The sequence below is a fragment of the Puntigrus tetrazona genome, chromosome 19, assembly GCF_018831695.1.
Source record: "Puntigrus tetrazona isolate hp1 chromosome 19, ASM1883169v1, whole genome shotgun sequence".
Classification (NCBI taxonomy): domain Eukaryota; kingdom Metazoa; phylum Chordata; class Actinopteri; order Cypriniformes; family Cyprinidae; genus Puntigrus; species Puntigrus tetrazona.
Window position 1 is genome coordinate 15,426,201 of NC_056717.1, and position 21,377 is coordinate 15,447,577.

At 38.0% G+C, this 21,377-nt stretch overlaps 2 protein-coding genes across 4 annotated transcripts in view; both read right to left on the minus strand.

Moving 5' to 3' along the window:
- trak1b (trafficking protein, kinesin binding 1b) lies at nucleotides 1-13,251 on the minus strand. Of its 2 annotated transcripts, XM_043218424.1 has the most exons (16): nucleotides 13,097-13,251; nucleotides 12,818-13,012; nucleotides 8,933-9,009; nucleotides 8,559-8,675; nucleotides 8,253-8,350; nucleotides 7,862-7,970; nucleotides 6,992-7,070; nucleotides 6,768-6,898; nucleotides 6,598-6,672; nucleotides 6,324-6,461; nucleotides 5,653-5,729; nucleotides 5,355-5,561; nucleotides 4,247-4,500; nucleotides 3,052-3,339; nucleotides 2,429-2,531; nucleotides 1-2,354 (listed from the first exon to the last, which is right to left on the minus strand). In XM_043218424.1, exons 3-16 carry the CDS (start codon nucleotides 8,981-8,983, stop codon nucleotides 1,577-1,579), a joined length of 2,505 nt encoding a protein of 834 aa, XP_043074359.1. In that variant the 5' UTR covers nucleotides 8,984-9,009; nucleotides 12,818-13,012; nucleotides 13,097-13,251; the 3' UTR covers nucleotides 1-1,576. The 2 variants fall into 2 exon arrangements, with proteins under 2 accessions (XP_043074359.1, XP_043074358.1); XM_043218423.1 differs by lacking the exons at nucleotides 12,818-13,012; nucleotides 13,097-13,251 and adding an exon at nucleotides 10,003-10,145.
- LOC122324175 (cilia- and flagella-associated protein 44) overlaps nucleotides 13,155-21,377 on the minus strand; it is a 15,172-nt gene continuing 6,949 nt past the window's right edge. Inside the window, exons 21-35 of one of the 2 annotated variants that reach the window (XM_043218422.1) lie at nucleotides 20,879-21,084; nucleotides 20,629-20,791; nucleotides 20,377-20,554; nucleotides 18,946-19,413; nucleotides 18,665-18,868; nucleotides 18,392-18,587; nucleotides 17,600-17,728; nucleotides 17,003-17,133; nucleotides 16,804-16,920; nucleotides 16,505-16,706; nucleotides 16,188-16,348; nucleotides 15,700-15,834; nucleotides 13,954-15,485; nucleotides 13,379-13,486; nucleotides 13,155-13,295 (exon numbers count right to left, since the gene is read on the minus strand). In XM_043218422.1, the coding sequence (XP_043074357.1) occupies nucleotides 15,237-15,485; nucleotides 15,700-15,834; nucleotides 16,188-16,348; nucleotides 16,505-16,706; nucleotides 16,804-16,920; nucleotides 17,003-17,133; nucleotides 17,600-17,728; nucleotides 18,392-18,587; nucleotides 18,665-18,868; nucleotides 18,946-19,413; nucleotides 20,377-20,554; nucleotides 20,629-20,791; nucleotides 20,879-21,084 (2,539 nt within the window). In that variant the 3' untranslated portion in view covers nucleotides 13,155-13,295; nucleotides 13,379-13,486; nucleotides 13,954-15,236. The remainder of the gene's footprint in view (nucleotides 13,296-13,378; nucleotides 13,487-13,953; nucleotides 15,486-15,699; nucleotides 15,835-16,187; nucleotides 16,349-16,504; nucleotides 16,707-16,803; nucleotides 16,921-17,002; nucleotides 17,134-17,599; nucleotides 17,729-18,391; nucleotides 18,588-18,664; nucleotides 18,869-18,945; nucleotides 19,414-20,376; nucleotides 20,555-20,628; nucleotides 20,792-20,878; nucleotides 21,085-21,377) is intronic. The other variant, XM_043218421.1, reaches the window with a different exon arrangement.

Here is a 21,377-nt window from a genome sequence, read left to right on the forward strand (position 1 = left end):
TTTCATTTCTCTGCATTTGTTTTTATTTGAAAATAAAAGGATTCAAACGAACGTTATTGCGTAGTCACTAATCTAAAAGCTTCTCCCTTGTACGACCATTACCTGAGAGCAACTAAATATCAAAAACGTTATGAAACGGGGTGGTAGAACGTCAAAGTGTACATTTCAGAAAACACGAAACAAAACGAGGTAAATTAACAAATAAAGAGAATAAAATCGCTAGAAACGCAAGTGTTCAGTGCCCATCGGTGCTCTCCAACGTTTTCCAATTGCTGAGTAAAAACTCTGACACACAGGCACTCGCTTTTATACGTAGAAAACCAGCTAAACAGCAGCACTTCCTGAAAACAGTTTATCCGTGTAGCCAATAACCTCCAGTTCATTCACCCACTCATCAAATGAAAAGCTACAATTGTCACTTCATTATTAAAGATTTATCTTCTAAAAAAAAGCTATAGACAGACAGATAAAGATGGGCAGAGTAATGGAAGAAAAGAGTTGGTTCGAGGTGGGTGATTAAACCTGTGCCGCACATCCTATATGCTAGCATCAATACATCAACTCAAATGCCATCCTTCAAAACCAGCAGGCAACCTGGGAAAATACATTTTTATAGTTGCCGAAAGCGGGAACAGAACAGCATTGATCCCAGATCGATACGTTTTCATATACCCTGGAAATGCCGTCGGCTCGAAAACGACACGTCAAGTGTGATAACTGAACTTAGTTCTCATTTATAGTGACTGAACTATACATGTGAGTGCAGATTTTCTAGTTCATTTGGTTTTTGTTGATTTGTTCCTTCCTGCATGTGCACTGGCTGGGAAGTCAAAGTGAGGTCAAAGGTTACATACAATCAGCACCATCTGTACAGGATACAAGTCACGTTTGATTGTACGGGGCGAATCAGGGAGTTAGTGAGGAGAAAACATACAGACAGATCAACGTGAATTAAAATAACACTTTAAACTACCATCTGCATGTGTGTGTGCGTGTGTTTTATTAAGATAACAATGACAATTCTTTCATCATTTACTCACTCTCGTGTTGTTCCAAACCTGTATGCATTTGATATTTCTGCTGAACACAAAAGAAGATATTTTTATATTGTTTTATAACCAAACAATTTTCGTTCCCACTTATTTCTAGTGTTTTTTTGTTTGTAATATTTTGCATTTCATGCATTTATTCCTCTGCACAACACAAAGGAAGATATAGAACGTTTATAACAAAACAATTTAGTTTCCCAGGATTTCCAAATTTTATTTTGTGCTCGGCAGAAACTGTTTTGATTTACGTTCTTCTGAAAATATATTTTGGGGAAAAAAACTTTTTTTTTGTTTGGTCACACAGTGAAAGTCAATAAAGTCCAATAATACTGTGTTCTGCGAAGTCAGATTTGGAATGATATAAAGGTGAGTAAACGGCAGAATTTTCTTTTTTATTTAGGGGTGAATTATTACTTCAGTTGAGGGTGATTTTTAGTGTATAATACAGGTTATGACTTGAATTATGTGTTAGTTAGTTAGTCAGGTACAATCCACTGATTTTGTGACACATTATTATGCATAACTCATTATTTAAGACTCGTTTGCTTGGGTAGTTTAGGAGCCAGCAGCATTTCGTCCCCTTGAGGGCCGGGCCCCTTCATTGCCATACTGGCCCCAACCATAGCAGGATAGCTTCGATTTCTCCTCATACCTTCATTTAGTGGACTAAAGGGGGACCCTGCCCTCCGAAGCCCACCCAGAGGACCTATAAGTGGGCTTGGCCTTGGAATCCCTCCCCCCGTTGCACCAGATGCCCCAGAGCTTGCTAACCCCAACCTTTTCAGCTTATCAACCAAGTTGAGACTATACATACTGACATCGGTTTGGCTCTCGCAGTCTTTAGCCTGAGCCCCAGACACCCCTGCCACCTCTTTCAAAATAGACCTCGCTGGCTTGGAAGCCAAGAAGTTTTCATAGGACGGGCTTTTAAAAGAGAAAGGCATAGAGGAGTCTGCATCAGAAACAGCTGAACCTGGGCTGGGACTGCAACGGGTGGGAGAATTTGGTGGAGTGGTGGGTCGGTTCAGGTCGGGAGGCGGAGGAGGAATAACTGAGGTGGAGAGGAGAACTCCTCCACTTCCTCTGTCCCAGCTCTGAGGCTGGTACACGGCAGCAGAGATGCCCCTCTCCTGCAGGAGGCGCACCAGGCCCAAAGATGTGCTGAAGGTCTTGGTGGAATCCCGCAGGTTGGTGAAGGACTGAGACTGGGATAGACTCATTCGCCGAGGAGTACATGGCGTGGCGGCGGGTGTCGAGCGCAGACTGCTTGACATCACGCAGGACGAAGTGAAGACGGGGTTTAAACTGGACAGAAAAGCAGAAAATGAAGTGCCGATCGGCTAGTCAGTTATTGTCTCAGTTACAGGACAGCACATTACCTGGGTGTCACCCTCGTGAGCTCATCAGACGGATGGAGGATTTTGCAGGTGGTGAAGGTGTAGGTTGAACTTGTGTGAGCCATGCACTTGCCCGGGAAATACACTGGAAAAGATACAAATTGAGTCAAAATAAAATTGTGAGTTTTCATTGATTTTTGTCTAAATGAGTAATTTAGGAAATTTGTATTAATCTACATATTTTTAATGTACATACACATTACTTGCAATAACTATCAAACAACTATTAAATAATCACGTTATCTTGTTTTTACTGTGTTTTATTGTGTTTTTTGCCTACTTTTCAAATACACTGAAATATTTATATTGATTGGAATACTGATTTAAAAAATTTGTCAATTTGAATTACAAAATTTGTTTGTGCAGGACAACGGGAAAATGTATGGTTTTGTTTCATTTTAAAAACAAATACATTTTCCATTTAGTTTAAATACTAAAATCAGTCACAGTGAAATATATAGTTCAATTAATTTTATCCTGATTAAATATATACCAAAAACACGGTTTTAAAACAACTTGTGAAAAAGTTTTCTAGTATTCTAACGCCAATCTTTGAATCACAATGAAGTTTTTTGGGGTTTTTTGGTATAAGACAAAAAGCTTACTTGAGAACTCTATGGAAGCGTGACCTGTGCTGAGGCATGGTGACGGGGAGGCTGAGGGGGCCAGGCTATGGGCGGGAGGGACACTGGAATTAGATGTGGTTGTGGTGGGAAGATTCTGGAAATACTGCTCTCCAGGCTCATCTTCCTCATAGTCGGCATAATGATATACTTCCTCCAGGTCCAGCTCCAAGGGCCGAAAGCCTTTGGGGACCACACCAGGTCGAGCATCCAGGATACCACCTAGATTAGGCTGAGCCAACTGCTGCCAGTGCTGAAGCGTAGCTGAGCCTAGGAAAAGAAAAAACACAATGCTGAGAAGAAGAAGAAGTGTGTGATTATATAGCCTTATTCACACAGCAGCTACATCAGGTCAGTGGGAAAGCAAACACATTAACAATGGTGCAAAGATGTGATAATGAAAAATATAGAATGAAGGAAAGAAAGAATGAGAATATCGAAAGGAATAAGATTAAGTGACTTTATTGAAAGTGAAGAGAGAGTTAAGAACACAGACTTTGAACAAAATGAGAAGATGAAAAAAATATAACAAAGTAATGAATTACAGAAACAGACTAAATGAAAATGTTCATTTTCACTTTTTGTCCATTAGGTGGCAGTAATAAAATACAAAACTGAACCTCTTCCTCCAAGAACTTACACAATAAACTTCAAAATCGGTATTTCAATCGCTACTTCATGCAGTCTAGGCACTACACTATATTTCATCATGACATTAAAATATATATGACCGACTGGACTCTTTCACATATCAAATACACGGTTTAGCATAGATGAAACACAAACGAAGACCTCCCTCTTTCATCACGGTAAAGAGCTTTTATAGAATATATGAATATGCATAACAGTACAGGCATATGCAAAATAATTTGCATCAGCCAAGTGATAGAGTGGAAGGAGTTTTTCTTTCTTTTTCAAAATTATAATTAGTTTGAAATGAAAGGGTGAGATGACAAAATTGACTTTTTGGTGAGCTATTTCTCATATTTAACAATTTTTAAAACTACGTCCCAACGCTAGTGTAAATGTATCCAGGAGCGAGATTCTCTGAAGTATGAGTGTTTGCGAGGATGCATTAGCCCCCACAGCGAATTGAAAAGCATCATAGTGGGTGGACGTGGCCTGGAACGGTAACGAAGAAATGTCTTAGGATAGACATTTGGGGTGTTTCGGTCACCTTCCAGAGGTTTGACAATCTGGAGCTTGTCGGGGAGGTAGGGCCGGCTGGCCCAAGCGCCCAGGGACATGATGCTCTCGCTGTGCACCAGCCTGTTTGAGTATTCGCCACTGTCCGCTGGCTCTCGATCACGCCTCTCCCGCTCGCCCTCAAAGAACAGACGCTCGCTCAGACAGTTCTGCCGCCGCAGAGACAGCCGCCTCAGAGCGAGTTTGAGCTCCTCAGAGCCAGATCGCTTCTCGGTGGCGTCCACACTGTGGTCAGAAAACAAGGAGAGTTGCATGACTAAAAACAAGATTTACATTTTACTTAAATTAAATAACAGGCTTTCGTTACATACTCTTACCTAAAAATATATGATAAAATAATGAGTTTGTATTAGTATTTACAATTAATGTATACAATTAACCCTGTTACGCTACAAGACTTCTTCAATTGATTTTTTTATTATTTTTTTTTAAGATAGTAGCATGATAAGGTGACAGAGGTGAGTTAAGTCTTACATTATGTATTATTATTCTATTTTTATTAACTGATCTTTAATTTTAACATTATCTAGCATGACAGCATAAATCAAATTCTCAAAACAGCTGCTCAAATAATAAATCAAATGCTAAAATGTGATTTAATTAAAAAATATATAAATCCAGTACAACCCTTCCCTTATTAAAAATATAATACAATAAAACAAAACAAAAAAGACCTACATAAAGAAACATCTCCAATAATGAATAATGATGAAACTCATGAATTTAATTATCAACCATATAACATTAACATAGTGTGAATTACATTTCTACTAGAACTTATTCAAATGATAACTAAATAAATTATAATGCAGTTGAAGTAAGTGTAGGTGAAAAATATGGCAAATTCAGCACTGACCTTTTCATATAAAATAATAATCTTTTACATAGAAATATTCTACTACAAATGCCACTGAATTTCCGAGAATGACCCTCTAACTCAAATTCAAGTGTGCCAGTGGCCTTTCAGTCCCATGAATATTTAATATACATACATTGTTTCCCCACGATGATTCACTTAAAGGTCAATTTAAAGTTATTAGCTTACAGCCTCTGTAAACATGGCTTCATGATAGACTCACACAGCATCTGAGGAGCCGGTCTCCTGGAGCATGCTCTGTGTACGGTTATCAGGCACTGCATTGTTGCTATTGCTGTCAGAGAGGGCGGAGCTAAGGGAGGAGAGCACTTGATTGGACCCAGGGATGTTGGTAGCAGAATTAGCAGGACGCTGTCTGACAGACTGGTTAATGTTCTTCACGGTCTCAAACACACGCTTATGACGAACCCTTGAGACAAAAGCACATTTTGTCATGAGATATTGAACTAATTCAGATTATGAATGTGTGGAAAAGTAAAAGAGGGAGGAGAGTTTCAAACCTCTGTTCTTCATTGTCAGGATTCTCCAGACTCAATTCCTTCCTCATGGTTCCCTCAATTTCAGCAGCCAGGGAGTCCTAAAACAGACATGCACACAAAAGTTTACTTAACTACCTGCATGGGGATATTTTATAGACACAAACGTTTATATTTATACAGCTTGTTACAAAACCTAACCATTACACTAAACCCAACATAAAACGTTATACTCCTCCAAAAGAGGACATCACCAAAATGAGGATTTGTCAGATTTAGCTCAAAAATAGAGTTACATTTTCAGTTCATTTGATATTTATATGCAATGAAAATTAGCAGGGGTCACACACAAAAACAGAAGTACCAGAAATGATATTAAGTAAGGAAATATTATTATCATGATATGATAATGAGTAGCTTTCTTTGCCACAGTAAAGGTCAATTTGAAAATGTTAATATATTGTTACAGCTTCAATGACACCAAAAACTGCCAAAGCTGCATTTATTAGATTAATATTCAGTAATATTGTAAGACATTATTAACATTTAAAATTGCCTCTTTAAAATGGCCTGTTGCCTATTTAAATATATTTTAAAATAATATGTCTATGGGATGGCAAAGGTGAATATTAGTGCAATTCCCTTAGCATGAGTTATATAACTCTGTGTGTTTACGTGTGTGTGTGTTTGTTTACCATGGGAAAAAGTCCCAGAGGGTGATAACGTCGAGGAGTTCCTGCGGACACACTGCGGTTCCGTAGGTTCTTGAGCTCCTCTTGAGCTTCATGGAGCATTTCAATGCACTCCGAGTATTTCTCCTCCAGCTCCTGAAGCTGTGTGTGTGACAGAACCAACAATTGTCAATAACACTCAAACAGAAAGAATGAATTCATATATTATGAAGGTACAGCTACGGTTTTGTAAGGTAAAAACGTAGAATATTGATTTATTATGTCTGCAATAAAATACCTCCGCCGTAAGCTGTCTCTGAGCATCTTTAGCTGCCGAAAGGTGCTGAGAAAGTTCCTCGTTCTCGACAGCAAACTGTCAAAAACACACACAAACACAAATCTCAGAATTTGTGTATCCCATGCACTGTAGAGTTCATTCACCAGTAAAGTGGAAGAAAGGATTCCCACCGTTTTGGCTTTTTTCTGCAGGTCCACTATCTGAGAGAGAAGGTGTGTGATTTCCTCCTGTTGGCGAGAGGCATCTTCAGTTTTCTTGGCCAGTTCTTCTGCTATACTGGAGATCTGGATACTGGACTGCCCTTCATGAGGAGAAAGGGTGCACTTGTTTTTGTTTTCTCAAAATATAGAGCAATGCACCTCCACTTAAACCTCTAAAACAACACATCACTCACTTAGCTCTCTGACGCAGTCGTTCACCAGCTGCTGTTCCTTCTCTTCATACGACTCAGTCTCAGACTTCAGCTGACTTGCCTAAGGACAAAGATCAACTGTGTCACGAGTTAAAATATACAAGTAGTACCATTTCATTCAGGTCTGTTCTAAAATTTCTAAGCACTTCCAATAAATTTTTTCTAAATACATCAAATCAACATGGGACATTAAAGAAAGGAAAAAGATTGCAATCTTTGTATGGTGGAATCAACAAAACTCCAGAAACATTAAATACCAGCCTAGGTGTGTTCAGAACGACTCTAAATAACAGAGGTTATAGATCATCGGTAAGATTTGCAATCTACTGTGATCGCAGTATGCACGCACACGCGGTAGAATCAATTATTTTTCTATTAACACATGGAAATTGGGCACAAACATCGCCAGAGGCCAAAATGTCTTCTTTTACTTTTGTTTAGTCTTGCGGGTTAGCGTTCCTCATATTTTTACATACACTACCATTAAAAATTTTGGTTGAAATTATTTTTTGTGAAAACAATGCTTTTATTTAGCAAGAACCGATTAAATGATCAAAAGAGGCTGTAAAAGAAAATACTCATAATGTTGCTAGTTTTCTACTTTCAGTAAAACCTGTACTTCTGAAATTTCTGTGCTGTCAAAAAATGTTTTCTTGCCATCATGGGAATAAATTAAAATAATTAACCTACATGCACTATATTGTTTGTACCCACTCCAAACTTATTAATTGTAATGCGTTTCTAAATATATATGTATTTTATGTATACGTTTAGTTTTTTAATGTATATTTGTAATGTATTTTTTTTCATATCATATATGTATTCATTTGTATTTATCACATGTGCATGTACCTCTGATCTGAGAGAGAGATTTTCCTCCTCCAGGTCTCGTAGCTTTTGCTGCAGTATGTCCAGAGAGGAACCACTACGTGCAGAAACTCCTGCCCTTCCCTGTTGACTCCTGATCCAGAAACAAAACACCGTAAGTGACTAACAAAAACCTTTCCTAATACGGCATATTAAAATTCGGCTTTCATGAAAGAACAGCTGTTAGACTCAACAGAAATAACAAGTGTTGAGGCAGTTGAAAACTGTTACTGTACATTAAACATTTAAAACTACAGCTGAGAAGCCCCTTAAAAACACCTGAGCTAATAATATCCTAACAGAAGCCAACAGAACTGGCTTCACTGGCCTTGAGCGACAGATAAAAGAGGACAGTGTTATAAAACAGTGGACTGACGTGGGCGATCCAGACCCCTCTTCACTCTCCTCCGCTGCATTAGTGTAGAACTGCAGGAGTTCGTCTTTTAGATTCAACTCGTGGTGCAGCTGAGCCACCTGTGTGTGCAATAACACAAACACAATTCATTCATTCACTCATTGCTAATTAGCATTACTCATATTATTACAAGTATTACAGACATGAACCATAAAAAGCTTTGAGTGCAAAAATGTACTCAAAAGTGCACAGTAAATCAACAGGACCGACTCCTTTTTATTTCATTCCCACCAGAGAGAAACCTTTGTAATGAATCTGTTCAAGTACCTCCTCCCTGATGGTGCCCACTTGTTCCTCCAGGTATTCATTCTGCTCAGACAGAACACGGTTCTTCTTCAGGAGGGACTGACCGATGCGGGCAGCGAGCTCCAGATCCCGCTCTTTCTGCAGAGTCGAAAAAAGCCTCGACTTAAAAAACCACTGCTGCTTGAAAGTTTGTTGCATTCACCAAGACATTGCATTCAAAAACAGAAATGGTGTATAATTATTATCAGTTAAGAAAGAATCATTGTGTAGCATTAAATGTGTTTTAGTGTCAATTTTAACTAATTTAGTGCATCCTTGTTGAATAATAGCATTATTTCTTAATGACCACGGACCTTACCGTCATAATAAATACATCATTTCTTTTTAAAGCTCACCTCCTCCAGAAGTCTTGTGACAGCGTCAATGTCATTGTAGGTCTTAGTCATCTGGCCCACTCGCTCAGCACATAGTACTGAAACACAAGACCGAAAGAACACACAAGCTAAAACAATTTTACTTGAACCTAAAAACATACAAATTAAGAGTTCAGTACAATGAGGCAAAGCTCCTGACCTTAAAAATAACGCTGATAAGAGAACTCTCAAGCTTACAGACGTGTAATGTCAGTTTAAGTAGATAAAGAGGAAAGAAAAAAAGCTACTGGCTTGCTGACCTCGCACCATCACGCTTTTACAATAACATCAATGACAAACCATGCATGATCGCCCCGCGACTGTTTCCATGGTGCTGTTACTCAGCAACCCCATCCACAGTCAGCCAGAATCAGATCAGCCACAATTACTGTTATATCACACACTCGTACAGTCACACAGAAACACGCCAGCACAAAAGTACGCACAAGTAATTAAGAGATACAAAATTAACTTTTTCAATATAATTTGAATGAAATGTCTGATACTAAATTCTATGTACAGGATGTGGGCGGGAGGAGCATTTTTTGTAAGAAGGACGTAATGAAACAGAAGCTGTACTTCAACAGACAAACCTGAACGTACAATGAAGTCTTCAAAAGAAAAAAGAATGAACTTAAAGCAAATCTTATCAGCTAAATTTCTAAACTGCTTTAATGAGGACTGTATATCTAATTTCATAGCTCAGCATCTTTGACATTTACTGTAAAGATATTAAACGCTTCCGAACTGGTGATGAGAACAATAAAAAAAAGTTTTATGAGGACATATTGTCAGACAGAGCAAACAATAAGAGAACCATGTTGTCTTCTCTCTACAAACACACACACACACACACACACACACACATACATAAAAATATCCAGAGGCCTCAGGCTATACTCAAAAAGGAGAAAGAGAGTAAAAAGGAGAACATGATCGGCCTTCAAACACTTCTCAAAACATTTACAGATAAAATTGGCCCACAACATGCAAATTAAACACCTCAAGAATCTGCTCCGGTAGACACTGAAAGTGCAAATGCATGACTTTACCATCAGCATACTGTTCATAGCACCACTCCAGCTCAAAATCTTCTGCTCCCATGATCTTGTGCATCCTTTCACTCCCCCTCCACTCAGCAGAGAGGAGAGGACCAGACCAAATGTGAGCGCTACGCTTCGTTCCTCCCGTAACGATACTGAGTGATGCTGAGAGTGTGGTCAGTTACAGCAACAAGAGTAGAGTGACTATATTTAACACTACGATGAGAGAGAGAGAGAGAGAGAGAGAGAGAGAGAGAGAGAGAGAGAGAGAGAGAGACAGAGAGAGAGAGATTGTGGTGGTGGGGGTGTGCAGACATGAAGGTAATGTTGATATCACAAGGTCAAATGTAAAGGACTATAATCTACAGTGTGAACTAGTGGGTTATTTATACTAGTCAGTGCATTTTTATGTCTCTGTCACATGACTATGCAATATTATACATAATTATCATAAGGTTATACAATAAAATATATATTTTTCTAAAAGTGGTAATCATACTTGTTTTTTCTTATCACAATATGACATTTAAGTCAGTTAAGTCAGGTTACTTTGGAAGTTAATTTATTTTTACATTTTTAGAGAAAATTCTATCTAAAAAGACAAGATTATAATGTAATAAAAGATTTGTATTTCAAGTAATTGCTGTTCTTTCTAACTTCTTATTCATTAGAAAATTCTGGAAAAAAAAAACACAGGCCTAAATCCTGGTTCATATAAAAATAGTTTTTAACACTGATAACATTAAGAAATATTCTTGAGCACCAAATCAGCATTTTTGAAGGAGCATGTGACACCAAAGACTGGAGTAATGACGCTTGCTATCACTGGAGTGAACTGCCTTTTAAAATACATTACAGTAGAAAAATATTTTATTTTTTGAGTTTAATAATATTTAGCAATATTACAGTTTTTACTGTATTTCTGATCAAATAAATACATCCCTTGTTCTGTGACCTTTTTCAAAAGATTGATGTCTGATACTGTTTACCTAAATTTCAATGGACGATTAGACACTGAATTTAAAAATCTTCAAAATACTACACCTAAAAATAACCAATCAAATCACATAATTGTCAATCCCGTGTGGGTTCATTTTAGTTGTTTATTTGGTTTTAGGCCTCTTGATAATTGTCTTGCCATTTTTTAATTATTTGTAAGTTGGTTCACATGCCTGAGCTTGACCAGAGCATATCTGTAATATTCTAAAGAAATCGATGCTTGCGATACTTGCTTAAAAAACAAGAATTCAAAGAGTAATGAATAATAAAAAGCACCCTAGTATTCTCTCTAGGATTAATTAAGTGGAGTTTTCCATTGGACTGGAATAACTGCTTAACTGTCCAGCAACTGAAATATAATATCACTGCGGAGTCTGTCAGGAAAAGACTGCTTTTCAGATGGGTTTGAGTCAAGAGCTGTACACAAATATACAACTGAACATGTCTGAAACATTTAAACAGAAAAGTGTGTCAACTAATTATTGGTTTTTCACACTAGCACATGCAGCAGCCAATCAGAGATATTCTAGAATCGTGCATTAAAGCCCTTTTTACATTGATGCATGTGCGTCAGACTCTCCAATATGTCTGATACCACCAGAGGGGAAATCTATAATAGTTATGTAACCAGAACCACTTAAAAAAATAAAGGCTGCAGAAAGGTCAATTACACAAATTCTGAGAACGCTAATGAAAAGATGCTGCTGTTGTTCAGTGAAAATAAATAAGTGAAATGTGGAAAATTGGTAAAAAGAAAAACGATTTAAATTGAAAAAAAACGTTTTTATTTTATTCTGAATTTTTTGATGTTTTTGATGAAAAAAAAAAAAAAAAAAAAAGAAGTCTTTGTGAGACTTGTGAAAAACTTTACTGACCCCCAAACCGGTAGCTGATAGTTAAAGTTTTACTACAAATACTGCTACAATGCTATGTGTTATTTATCTGTTCTAACATGTATGTGTTTTAACAGGTCACATTACTACAACAACAACAGCTTCACAGAGACGTGTAAAACAGTAATGGTGACGTATACTGCTTACATAATATGTGGTCTGAGCATATATATGGGCTTACTTCAGTTCACTTTGTTTTAAACTCTGTCTAAATCTCAATCACAAGAAGAGAAGAAGAGAGGAAAGCAGCACCATCTACTGGCCGAGCAGTGTCAGTGACTACACGTTCACATTTCACAATGACCTTGATATTCACTACATATTCTGTTACATCTAGGTTCTTTAAAAACAGAAAGATCAGCAATACCACATTATACGGCAGGACAAAAATATTTGATCATATATCAAATACCAGAGCTCATTCCAAAAGATAAAAGGTAGAAGAAACTACAGAACTCCAGTCTAGCAATTATTTCGATAGCACCAAAAGTTTCTGCCAAGTCTACTATGAAATTTTACTTTGACTTCTAGCAAAGCATTTTATATGCGCCAGTTTATGTGCCTAGCCAAAAAAACTATTATTTTCAAGTTTCATGTTTCTAAAACCAGCAGAAAGCCACTTATACATGACATGACTTATAATGAATTGAGGTAGAGATCAAATGTACGCGCAAATGTCTAGACTCAGTAATCAAAATATGAAAATGGCATGAGAAACTGATCAAAATGAAGAGGGATTATACCCCACTCATAAAAGATATTTATTAACTCACTTAATCATCATGTTCAATTTGCGTAAATGTATTTTAAATTAAGGACCTTTAGGTATTTGCATTGGAAAGCGAAACAAAAATATTCAGAAACATATTACTGCAGCACATGCAACATTTGATGCGGTGGCTTTGTAATGATAACAAGCCCGTTTCACTCACAAAAGTAGTTGAGCGTCTCCTCAATCTGCTCTGAGGTGAGGTCTATGCGCGTGTCAGGCGAGATGAGAGGCGTGTGGATCCAGTCGTCGTGCTCATAGCCGTACACACAGTCGGCCCTCAGCCTGTAGACCGGCAGCTGCTCCTCCAACAGACTGATAATCTCCACCTCAGGGAGCTCTGTGCTGTTACAAACATCTACCACAGAGAGACAGAGAGGTGTGGGAATCAACACTGGTACATCACTAGCACCATACAACACACATTCACGCGCGTTCTGACCTGTGATTGTTTCTGCGTCCCGGTAGCGGGCGTGTGGCGCTGGAAGCACTGGTTCCTCGGTTCCTTCGCCTACATACTGCTCTTCTGGGATGGGTCCAAGGTGTACAGGTTCTGTAGGGTCTGTTCTCGAGCACTCAGAACTGGACTCGTCCAGCTTGGCAGCTTCTCAGTGGGATACTACAACATGTCCAGCTTCGCCCTAAACATGGACCGATGAGGTTAAAGATTATGAAACACATAAACAAATGTATATGCCTGATTCGGTATTTGCCATCTACGGACCTTGCAGATTAATTATTTCATCAACAACTGTAAAGATGTAGGCCGGTTTGTAATTGTTGCTGTTATCAAGGTTTATTGTTGAGACATTACAGCAAGGAGGTTCCTATTCTAACAGTGGATAGAAAAAAAGATGCAGTCTATTAAGTACACACACACACGCACTTTAGAAAACATTTTAAATGCAAACATACTCAGATGTATGCATGACTCTTTGTAGACTGAAACTCAGGAATCGTCTTAATCATAGAGCATTACAGAAAATATTCCAGCTATTAGCACTAAAATCTAAAAAATAAACATGCACGGTGTTGTCGTAAAAATCATACAGGGATTGTAAAACGAGATCACGTGGTTTATTTTTGTAATGGGCGTGTCTACGCATGTGCCGTCATGACGTTCCTCCGCATCTTCTGCGGTACCTACACCTTGCGTAAACAAACTGATTTGAAGGCATTAAAAAATAACACCTGTATTTCGTTGTAACCCCCTTTTAGCTATGATATTATCAAACAAGAAGATGTCGTGACTATGCTAATGTCTATATATATACTGTATATATGAATGTGCTTACTTACAAGTAGTGTAACTCCAGTCAGTGTGCAAATCATTTAATGCATTGGTCGTCTTCCGGATGATACGCGCAGCACAGATGAACTGATTTCTCCAAATAAACGGCGTTGGGCACGTCAAGCATAAAGCACACACTTCGGTTCGTCTTTTGTCTCTAAAGAACCGAGAAGCTAGATTGTCGGATTGTTTCGCTTGATTGTTACAAACGTCTTCACCAGCAGGCGTCGAATCTCCCGAACCACTGAACCCTAATTCTTAGTTCCTCTTGTTCTGCCCATCCTATTCATCATCCTCTCCTCCTTTCATTCTCAAGCCGAGAGCGCCGCAATGCCTGTGACGTCACACGTCAAGCCGCCGCTCGCGCATGCCTCGCGCTCCTGCAGCGGCCCACAACACGAGAATGTCACGCAAAGGACGGGACGCAGTCGCTCTGGATACGAACAGCTTTCGCGATTTAATTCAATGTACGCGGGAAACGGGAGAAGGGACATTTGAAAACGACACCATCCTTTTTATGCCAGACGGTCAAATTTTTTTGATTTCTTTTCATATTCTTCATTTCATATGTTAACATGTTTCGTTTGAAATGAACGAGTGGTGCTTTAATGTAGTCTAATAGAGTTATAGAATCTTATATAAAAAGCAAATTGGCACACCACAGCTCCAAATGTCGAAAAAACCACAGAAACAGTCTTAAGTAGCATGGGTGTATTTGTAGCAATAGCCAACAATATACTGTATGGGTCAAAATGATTTATTTATTTACTATTGTGAGGTTGTTGGTTTTTTTGCACCATCAGATTCCAGATTTTCAAATAGTTGTATCACAACCAGATATTGTCTTTTTTTATTATTATTACATCATTGGAAAGCTAAGCTTATTTATTCAGTATGAATGTTAATTTAAAAAAAATGGATCATTATAACTTGTTTATTGGTCCAGGGACACGCAGGTTGCCATAGCCTTATGAAATAAGACTGTTTGAAATAGTTTTTGTGGTTGAGCAGTGGACTCCCACATTGAGCTTTTGGCCTCTTGGATGTGCACATTTTAAATACAACCTTTCTCGAATTGAAACTTGCCTGATTAATGTGATAAAATAGCGGGTAAAACCTCCAAGATTACAGAGCGTTTTCTGAAAAGGAAAACCGAGACATTAAAATCACCATGGAAAGAATTTATTAGAGTTAGACAATTGCACATGTAGCCTGTCATCCATGTCTTGAGGTCTGTGTGCTAACGTGCTGATTTCGCACTTAGGGTAAAAAAGTGTATGTGTGTGTGGATTTATTTCACAGTTTTGCTGCTGAGGTTGAGTTTCCCGTGCACACCAGGATTGCTTGTTGTGTGTTTGTGGGGCAGGGTGGGAATGGGAGGCAGGACAGGTTCGAGCGGAGGGAGAACATGGCCGTCTTTGCGTGAAAGAGCACGGATCTCATCATTGAGAACCTCGATGTCCTGTGCCTGAGCAGCTATCAGCTGCTGCAACCTCTGCAGTTCCTGTTTCTCAACCAGACGGCCTCGGAACTGACCCACCTTAAACAAACACACGGACGTGTTTTGAATGTCCGTACATCCACAGCTGCTGCCACTGCTTCATTTGTGAATAAACCGCAGTGAATACTGCATCGATTCAAGATGGTTTGAAACTAGAATTAAGTAAACTAAATCGAGCGAGACGTTTCACATTATTAACAACATATATGTAAAGTATTCGATGAAGAAACGTGAATAATGAATAAAAAAATACCGTCTTCCGCTGTCTGGCATTGAGCTGTTCATCCAATGCTTTTTTCTGGCTGAGCAGGCTGTTCATTTCACGTAGTTTCTCTGTGTTTTGTTTCGTGATTTCTGTCAGTGCCTCTCTTGCTTCTATAACTTTTGCCTGGTTCACACACATAATCATGAACAACTGTTGTTGCACAATTAACATAAACATTGGTTCATTACATTATACTAGCGTTGAAAGGTTTGTGGTAAGAATTTTTTTTTATTAAATACCTTAATTCACACCATATATGCGAATAAAGAACATAAGTCTGCTGAGAATTTAATTATTAATCGAGTATTAAACTGATCAAAAGTTTTAATATATACTAAAATAGTTATGATAACATTAGCATTTGTTGATAATATAATAATTTTTCACTGCATTACTGTTTTTACTGTATTTTTGATCGTAGAAGCATTACATTTAAATGGTAGTGTAAGACAAAGGTAGAGTAAATGTCATCGTACCTCCCAGTGTTTGAGCTCCTTTGTGTATTTGGTGTCTTGTTCTCTGATCTCCTGTCTCATCTCCTCTACTCTCCTGTTGCCCGACAAAGTCTGCAGAACCTCCAGGTCAACCAGCTGTCCGAACTTCTTGAGCATCAGCTGCTCGCAACGTACTTCCGACCCTGCAAAGATACATATTAAAAAAACATTTTATTCACTGAAACGTTGTTGTCTCGCCTCATCCCTCAAAAACACGGCAAGTGAGAGTTTATAGCATATTTATATACAGCTGCATTTTACAACCAGCAGCAAGTGTGTGATTCGAAATCGTCTCTGACCCTTTATCCTGGCCTCCATGTCTTTAAGGTCGTGTCTGAGCTGTACGTGTTGCTGCCTGGCGAGTTTATAGAGCTCTCGCTGTTCAGTCTTCTCTAGCTGCAGCTCTTTAATGCGCTTCTCCAGATGCTGTAGATCAGCTGTGTTCAGGACCAACGCTGAGTCAAGCTTACCCGGTAACAGAATATTATTCACATACTCGATCTGCTCAGAAAGAGAGAGAAAGAAACAGAGGGGCTGGATGTGAATTACGCTAGATGGTAAGCAAATGAACGATATAACACAAAAATTATGTTCACACCTGATGCAGTCTGAGTGGCACCACCACATCCACTTCATTCAGCTTCTGCTGCTTTTCCCGGTTAATGAGCTCCAGATCGCCCTCTGCTGCGTTACGATTGTTCTGCACAATCTTCTCCTACAGAAAAACAAAGGTGTTCTGATGAAAAAGAAACGATGGAAAGAAATGTGAGAAGAGTGGAAAGAACTATTTCTCTCACTTTCTTGGACAGTGTGTCATACTCCTTCTTTAAACCGTCAACTGTTTTTATGTCCTCTTGCAGCTGCTCCTCCACATCCAGACGATGTTCACGCAATCTCAGTGTGTTCTCAAACAGCTGGGGATCGCAATCTGAAGCACAAGCCCAGGAGAAATATTATATATATGATACCTGCGTATATATTATATGTTAATCGTTTGACAGCTCTATTATATGCATGTATTTTTTATGTTTTAGAAATTATTTGTTTAAAAACACAGAAAAATCTACAAACAAAATGCTGGTGCTGAAGATATATTTCTTATTATTATCAGTATTTAAAACAGTTGTGCTGCTTCATTCAATTTTCCATAAACAGTGATACCTTTTTCTGTATTCTTTAAATAATTGTATTTATTTATTTATTTTTACATTGTAAGTGTTTTTATTATAACTTGAATGTTTTGATGTGTCCTTGCTTAATAAAAGTATTCATTTGAAGAAAAATCAGATACCAATTTTACTGACCACAAAGTTTTTGTAACGTAACGCATGTTATGAATTACATACAATGCACAAGTAAACAACAGTGTGCAAACAAGACACTGTTGATCTTACTTGGTGGACACACACTGTCATCCAGGGAAACTCCAGTCTCAGGGTCATCATAATCTTCATCATTATCACCATCTGATTCTTCATCAGAGTCTTCATCGCTTTCATCTTCCTCCTCTGTCGCATCACCACCTTATGAAATGTTACATTTGAATTACCAAAAAGACTAAACTATTAAATAAAGCTGGATTAAAACATAAATATTAAATAAAAAAAAGTAAGTAAAATGAAAATTAAGAAGCGCTAAATTTGCTAACTGGAAATAAATGAAAACAATAAAAACTAAAACTGAAATAAATGAATCTAAGATAGTTTTTTTACTTATAAAAATGACAAAAGCCTTTACAATTTCTAAAATGTAAAGCAAAGAAAAAAAGACAAGCTAATTTAAAATAATAAAACACTATAATAGTTTAATATAAATATATACTAAAATACTAATTTACTAATACTAGTATAATATTAAAATACTAAAATAAAGTCTAATTTTATGTATATCCTACCACCACAACATCACAAAAAATCAAAATTAATGTACACATATGTATTTTAAAGTACTATTTTTCATATTAACATTTGTTGAAAAGTCTTAAAAAAAATTATGATTTCGTTTCATTATTTTTTAAATAACTGCAAATAAATAATAGAAAAACAATTATTAGAAGTATCAGAGAGTAATTCTAACAAATTTCCTCTATTCAGTATATGACAGTATATGTTTGTATTAGTTTTGGTGACTTTTGAAAGGTTTTGTGAGAGTGATCCAGTTAAATACACAGAACATCTGCAGCTCACCATCACGTCCCTGCGTTTCTTTCTTCTTTGCACGCTTGATCTTTTTCTTAAAAACTCTGGCGAGGAATTCCTCGAATTTGTTGTTCTCCCCCAGTGAGGCCTGAAAACTGGCAGCGATTGTTTTCTCCTTCCCTTGAAGTCTCAGGATTTCTCTCTTCTTCAGCTCCATCTGCTTCTTATTTTCGCGCATCTTGGTCTGAGAACAACATGCTGGACATGAAACTATTCTGTACCGGATCCACTAAATGCATGTGCAAACGAAATCACACCCACCCTGATTTCTTCCCCTTCCTGAATATAGGTGGTCAGTCGCTCCTGTAGTATGTCCTCCCTCTTCTCAAACTCCTTCAGAAGCAGCAGCTCCTCAAAAAGCGTCACATGTCTCAGATCAGCCAGTTTCATGTACACATCCAACTCCTGCTTCTCGTGACGCAAAACACACAACTCAGCATCGAAACGCCACACCGCATCCTCCATCTGCAGAAAGAGTGAAAGAAGGATGGTTTGAAGAACTGGGCTAAATAAAACCTTCATTCATGACACACCAAACTCACCTGTTTAAGAAGCTGGTCTTGCTGGCACAGGTTTCTGATCTCTTCCACATCTCTCATCTTTTTTTCTAGCTCTGTGACTTCCTCTTCCTGCTTACGAGAGTGTGTTTCCTCACCTTTATTCTCCATGTGTGCGTCCTGAGCCTCAGTGTGTGTGCCTTGTGTCTCTTGTTCAAGCAGCTCTAGGATGTTCTGCCCACCCTGTTGTTCTTCCAGACCAGTGGAAGCCATTTTGTCCCTAAGAGTGGCGTAACGCTCCAAGGTGGCCCGGGTGTATCTGTGTTTCCTCTCTGGCATCTCTTCTGGCATTAAGACGGGCACAGCCGGCAGCGGACGACGCTTCTCAGGTGGCAGGTGCTGCTGGACCTCCTGTAACTGCTCCACCTGGGCTTGGAACTGAGAGACAATCTCCACCTTACTGTCCCTAAGAGCCATCACACGGGAGTTCATCTCAGACTTCTTCTCAAAAACCTGTTACATATAGAAAAGTACATAATACAAACATCTGTTAAAACAAATCATTTAACAAATCATGAGAATTTTGGCATATTTTAGTAAAAAAAGGGGTTATAAACACAAAGTGGTATAAAGATGTTGTCATAACAATGGCCTGTTTTTGTTATGAGATCCACTTAATGTTGGTATAGTTTTGTAGAACTCAGGAATACATTTTTTATTTAATTTTGATGAGTTTCAAAAAAACACTAAAATGTTTTTTTTGTTGTTGTAGCTGTTGATGAAAACAATTTTGGTGACAAAAGAATGCAAACACTTTTTTTCTAAATGTACTTTATTATTCCAAAGTTTGAAGTGTTAAGATTTTTTTTAAGAAATTGATACTCAGCAAGCATGCATTAATTCAACCACAAAAATATTTATTTTTTTAAATGAATGCTTTTCATTTAAATTTTTTATTTATCAAAGAAAAAACATGCCATGGTTTCCTCAAAAATATTAAGCAGCCCAGCTGTTTTCCTTTCAAATAATAATCGGAAATCTTTCTTGTGTAGAAAATCAGTATATTTAAAATGATTTCTGAATGATCATGTGAGCCTGAAGACCGCAGTAATGACTTCTGAAAGTTCAGCTTTGCCAACATAGGAATAAATTACATTCATATATTAAAATAGAGACAGCTGATTGTAAATTGTAATAATATTTCACAACAATATTAATGTTTTAACTGCATCTTTGCTCAAATAAATCTTACCAACTTCTAAGCTTTTTGAACTACCAGCTCAAACTTTTATTTTGAAAAATGTATAAAGATTTATTAATAAATACAAAAAATTTCAAATATCAAGTTTATCAATTCATATGGCAACATTATACTGTAATATTGTTCACTCTATAATAAACTGAATTTACAATATTATTTCTATATATATTTAAAATCTTTCAGTTGATTTTTGCTGACACATTTGTATCGTTCACCTTTTTTTCCAGTTCCACTAACTGCACTCTCTTCTTCTCTACGTTCATCCGCAGGTGTTCAGGAACAGTAAAGTCTTTCGCTGACTTCAGCTTAAAGTCGCCCATTTTCTCCTTAGCCAATCGGATCGCTTCCACGTCCTTAGGGTCTTCGTAGTCCTCACTTGGCTTAGAGGCATAGCTGAGGAAGCATTACCGATGTTACACCCACACGCATAAACACACACAGAAAGAAACACACACACTGGTACATACAGTTCTGCCCACTCTTTTTTCCTCTTCTCTATCGTGACTCGGGCTTTCTCTGCCTTCTCGGCAGCCTTACGGAGTTTCTCTGCCTCTCTGCTCGCCAGTTTACGAGACCCTGACTGCATGCTTCCTGCCTGCATCACCGCGTCTGTTACCAGCTCATCTTGCACTGTTTAGAAAGAGAGAAGGAGAATGATGACCGCACAAGGACACACACAAGTCTAAATGCGCGTTTAACAGACTAATCCTGTCTCACGTGAAATGTTGCTGGCTTCTTTGCCAGGCTGAGCTTTGCGCTGCCCGTGATCCTGTTCCGTGGGTCCGCTCTGAGATGGCCCTGTGCCGTGCCGGTGCATGTGCATTTGTATGGCAGACAGAGAGAGCAGCCTGTAGTTGGAGACCTTATGTCCACTCTTAAATGCATGGACCGTGACCGTGTCCTCCACCACTGACTCCCAGAACCTATAGAAACAACAGCAATAGGAAAGAATAAACAAAAGCAGTGATGCTCAATTGTTTCTTCCTACAATTCAATGACAATAAATTTCACAAAATTCACAAATTGGGATTTACAAAAACAGGATTTGATTAGTATTTTTTGGTATTAATTTTTACAGTTCATCGTTCTGCTTTCTATCTGAATATATTTTTAAAATGTAACTTATTCCTGTGATTTCTAAGTTAAACTCCAGTCACACGATCCTTCAGAAATCGTATTCTACTTTGTTGTAATTATTATTAAGGTTATGTTGAAA